We start from the raw sequence: 5,432 nt of genomic DNA on the forward strand, positions 1-5,432 counted from the left end.
TTTTCTTGATTTTTATAAAGCTTTTGATTCCACTGAATTTCCTTTTATTCTTAAGTCCTTGAATATTTTTGGTTTTGGCCCTAATTTTATAAATGAAATTCAAACTTTGTATAATAATGCCAATGCTTCAATTAAATTACAACATGGTACTACTCATAGGTTTAACATAGAGAGAGGCATTCGTCAAGGCTGCTCTATCTCACCATATCTTTTTCTGCTTCCTATGACACTCTTAGCCATCCACATTGAAAATAGTAATTTGAAAGGTATCTCTGTGGCAAATCGGTCAATATTAATAAGCCAACTAGCTGGTGACAACTCTTTTAAAAAAAAAAAATAAAGATCAAGGCCCGATTTCCCGATAACGCTCACTCTTAGCGCGGTAAGAAGACTCGAAAGATATATCTTACCAAAGTTGTTTATGTTCCTAAGTGAGTTCCCCCGAAGTGTCCCTTAGGAAGCTTCTTATCACGCTGCCTCTTACGTCCGACGTTACAAAGGCGCTGTCCCAAGTTAAGGTGCTGGATAAGTTGGCATCGATTGCTCAGGAATCGATTTTCAACTTCACGCGAAGGTGCATTACAGCGGTAAGAAAGACAACACGTTCTATGCAAATGAAACATTCCTCAAATTATTCCAGTAACATTTATTTTAACATAGTTATCCGTAAAATATAGACTATTAATTAAATTATCAAATTGTCAGTAATATGTTCACACGATATGTTGTGACGGGTAGACGAACTGGGTATCCCTCGCTAATCATCCACCCTCCTTATCCCATTGTGCCACTTGTGCCGCTTCTTGACATGGGTTTAACAACTTCTAAAAAATATGTAATACACTTTTATATTAATGGTAAGGTACTTTACAATTTGAATTCCCCTGCATATGGCGCAGAAGGGCGCTGGTGACAGTGTGGACGCACCTCCACACCGAGGTCTTGCTTAGGCCATAGCCTCTCTCCCACAACCTCGATGAAGCTCCCTGTAGCAAAAAAACTTAGCGCTGTAAGCAGCTGGACTTCAGAGCTTAAAGCAAAATTCTGCCGCGTTACCCTGGCAAGCGCAGGTCTGAGAAGGTCTAGCAGCTCCATAATGAGTTGTCTTGGGAGGCGATTTTTTTTTAAACATAGGCAAAATGTCAAAAGGGCTTAAGTTTTGCCGAATAAAAAAATTGACATGGACTAAACAGCTCCGCTGCCGGCGCCATCTTTGATTCTATACAAGTACACGTTAGATCGCTGCCATACTTGGTCACTTACTGGACACCACCATGCTTACCCATTTATAGATCTTAGCCATTTAGAGCCAAATTGTTTGCCAGATTTTAATTATCAAAAGTGATTGCCAGTTTAAACGCTTCAATGACATTACGAAATAGCCTAGGCTAATTACCACCATATTAGTTCTGATACCAAATAAAGTCAACTTCATAAATAGGCCTGTACAGACGCGTGTCTACGTGGTGGCCAGGGGTGGCACCAGCCCCCCCTGAAATTTGGCTGGCCACCCCAGGTGACCCCCCCAGGTTCCAGAAATAATTAAAGGGTGCTCTAGTCTTAATGTCCATTTTCACATATTTTCTCCCGTCTATTGCTTTGGTCATCATTGTGTCAATCACTGCTACTTCGAGAGTGAATCCCACATAAATATGCAATAAATATGCAAAATATGCACATAAATACGCCCCTGGGCCTGTATCCATTGCGAACATATTTTATTATTAGTCTTAAAATGTCCATAACATAAAATCATTTTTGAGCCACAACATTGTCAACATACCATAGTTGGACTTGTACTGCGCTGATTTCTAAAGACTGCTGCAAAGTGGCACCGACTAGCGTCTCGAGCTCAAACAACGCTAAGAGAGAGCTTACGAATGGTCCAGACCAACCTTACGAAAGTGTGACTTACAGAAGATATACTTAGCGTACAAACGTGTCGGGAATCGTGCCATAACATTAAGAGAGAGGTTAAGGAATAGGTTAAGAACTACTTAGCGATAAGAACGTTTTGGGGAACCGGGCCCAGGTTCATTTAGCTTTAGACAAAATTAGTTTTTTTCCTCTGCTTCTGGTTTATGTCTTAATATCCATAAATGTGAACTTTTATCTATAAAAGATTCTACTGATGTTAAAATTTGTGACATCCCAGTCAAATCTGAAGTTAAATATCTAGGTTTAATTATATGTAAAGGTCAGAAAAAGAGATCAAAGCTTAATTTTAAACCCTTTTATTCTCTCTATCTGATGCAAATTAAATTCTTGGTTACAGCGTGATCTGTCAATAACAGGTAGAGTGTTACTTTCTAAGGCAGATGGGTTATCTCGGGTTATCTATCCTGCAATGGTACTGGGTGTTTCTGTGGAAATTTGTAGAATACTGGACAAAATTATTGTCGACTTCGTTTGGAATTTTGCAAGCCCACATCGTTTGCAACCCCACATCCTACTGGAATTTTATTCCAAATCATATATTTAATTCTGTTGGAGGTTTATATTTTTTATTACATTGCAACTTTGACATCTCTAAAATACCTTTATCTTTATCTTGTTTTCATAAACAGGCTTTAATAAGTTGGTCACTTATATATAATTATAATTTTTTCTCCACATAGCTACTTTATTTGGAATAATAAAAATATTAGATATAAAAATAAATCTCTTTTTTTCACAATTGGTTTGATAAAAATATACTTTTAGTCAGTCAACTTTTAGATGATCGTGGTGTTCTTTTTACTTATGAACAATTTATGCAAGAATTCTCTATTCCAGTCCCTCCAAGAGAATATGCTATTGTGTTTGGTGCAATTCCTGATTGTATTATACCTTTAGTAAAGTCTGGCCCTAAAGGTTCGTTAGACTCTCCTCTTTTTGACAACACTAACTTATTTGTTGACCAAAGACTTCTCAATACCATGTCAAACAAAGACTTTTGTTCAATTATTAATAGATCTCAGATTTCTTTACCTGCTTGAGTGAGTTTTTCAAATAACATATTTAGTGATATAGAATGGGAAGAGTTTTGACTTCTTTGACAAAAATTCTTCTTATCTAATAAAGTTGTTGAAGTCTCTGTTAAAATTATCCATAATTGTTATCCGATAAATTATAAGCTTTCTAAATTTACCAATAGTATTTCACCCAATTGCTCCTTTTGCCTTCAGTATGAAGAAACGATCAATCACTTGCTTTGGGACTGTATTTACTGTAAAGTCTTCTGGATAGATTTTTTCAACTTTGTTAAAAAATATTTATATCCAAACTTTTGTATAACCCCAAAAATTAAGTTTGGCTTTTGAAGTATTGTTTGTACTCTTACTTTGTATCTCTTACTTTGTATCTTTTGCTCTTACTTTGTCTTTGTAATTTTATTTGTTATTCTTCTATTGCATAATAATAATAATAAATAAATAAATAAAAAAAATAAATACTGTACCCAGTGGAAAACCCTCCAAAAGTGAACTGTACCGAGGTGTACCGTGCTGTATAATGCAGTGGGAAAGCGCCATTAGAAAGGTTACCCCTAAATAAATGAGATAACAAAAATTAAGGTTTAATATGTGACCTTCTTTCTCAGTAAACAGGATTACCTTAAGCATAGATAAATTCATACCTTAGTCCATGTTTAGATTTTATTCTTTATTATACAGCAAATACAGAAATAACAATAAGTTGAGACATCGCAACAGAGAGACAATAAAAAGAACCTTATGAGCAGATCTCAAGCATACTTATGTGAAAATGGATCCTTGGTTTGCATCATTTGAATTATATGAACATGATATGAACAAACATGACAGTTAACAGCATTTGGGTGTATGAAACCTTAGGGTAACATGAAATATGTCAGCATAATACTGACTGCTCACAAAAAATTCAAAAATTCATTCACATATCTTGTACAATTTTCTGTCTATTTTATTGTTTTATCTTCGGGTCAGTAATTAAGAACACAGTACATACTATCAAAATCAGATGGATTCAATCATTAATAAATAAACTGCATATCACTGCTGTTCACCGACATACATTATGTCTCAAACGCCGTTCATGTTAGGAGTGTAGCAGAGTGAATTTAACTATTTTCTGCTCATACACTTTTATTTTCCACATAATGAATCTAAAAATATTTCTGAAAAAAATATATTTAATTTTTCATATAGGTAATTTAATTGCTAATGATGAAAGAACACAAACAATCATTATAGTCATTTTAAAATGTTTTTTCTAATTGGCACAATCCTGTTTTTAAGCACTTTTCGAATTAAGACTCTGATTTCAGCTGTGTTTAAAACATAAATAATGGGATTTAACATTGGTGGAAGAGTAAATGAAAGAGATGTGCTGATGACTCTGGCATTGGGAGTGAGAGAAGTAATTGATGAAGCAATAAAAATGCATATTACAGGAAGAAAGAATATTCCGACCAACAAAATATGGGAAACACAGGTCTTCAGTGCTTTTAAACGTGCTTCCCAAGTCGTAATTTTACTTAAGGCAAAAAAAATGCCCATATATGACAAGACTATAATGAAGAATGGTGCTACAAGGAGCAAAGCAGCACTGAGGTTTGTTAAAAACACATTAATGCTATTGTCGTTGCATGCCAACCTCAACACTGGTCCATAGTCACAATAATAACTCTGTACCACATTAGATTTACAGAATGAAAGTCTGGTCATCAAAGATGCTGTCAGGGCCACCAGAGAAGTGTTAAATGCCCATACTACTAAAAACACTAAAGACATGACAGTATTATTTAGTAGGGCATGATATCTTAATGGCAGGCAAATTGCAATGAAGCGATCAAATGCCAAAACAACAAGAGTGACACTTTGCAGAGTAATAAAGAAGTTCACAAAAAACATGTTTGCCAGACAAGCATTGTAGGAGATGTACTGTGAATCAGAAAAAAAAGTTTTCATCATGTTAGGAATCACTGCGTTAGTTTCTCCAATATCAGCCAAGGCCAAATTAAACACACCAATGTACTTTGGACTGTGCAGGCTTTGTTCAAGAGCAATAATGAGAAGCACTATAGAGTTCCCAATCACAGCAATAAAATATGTGATAAATAAAAAAATATAGTAATAACTGCTGTACGGTATACCTGAAAGTCCAATGATGAAAAAGTATTCAGGACGAACAATGGACAGATTCTGAACAAAACTTGCATTTAACTTACTCATGGCAGCTTTGTGTTTGATGTTTTAAAAAAAATCAGAAAATAGAAATTACCATGAAGACTTAAAGTTTAGGCAAGTCACAAAATTGTCATCTTACTCTTCTAACAACTATTTTCAAATGCTGAAATGATACCTTTATGTAAAGTTTCTGCATAATATTTCAACCACAAACCTGTATACATAAAGTTTTAGAGCCAGAGCAAACAATGACTGTGAATGTCTGAACACTTGTGAGCTGCTTTG

At 35.0% G+C, this 5,432-nt stretch overlaps 1 protein-coding gene across 1 annotated transcript; it reads right to left on the minus strand.

Moving 5' to 3' along the window:
• Window positions 1–4,211: 4,211 nt before the first annotated feature.
• LOC109069993 (olfactory receptor 52E8-like) lies at window positions 4,212–5,195 on the minus strand. Its single transcript, XM_042771863.1, has one exon. The coding sequence runs from the start codon at window positions 5,190–5,192 to the stop codon at window positions 4,212–4,214; it is 981 nt and encodes a 326-aa protein (XP_042627797.1). The 5' UTR covers window positions 5,193–5,195.
• Window positions 5,196–5,432: the final 237 nt, after the last annotated feature.

This window comes from Cyprinus carpio, chromosome A15, assembly GCF_018340385.1.
Source record: "Cyprinus carpio isolate SPL01 chromosome A15, ASM1834038v1, whole genome shotgun sequence".
NCBI classification, from domain to species: Eukaryota; Metazoa; Chordata; class Actinopteri; order Cypriniformes; family Cyprinidae; genus Cyprinus; species Cyprinus carpio.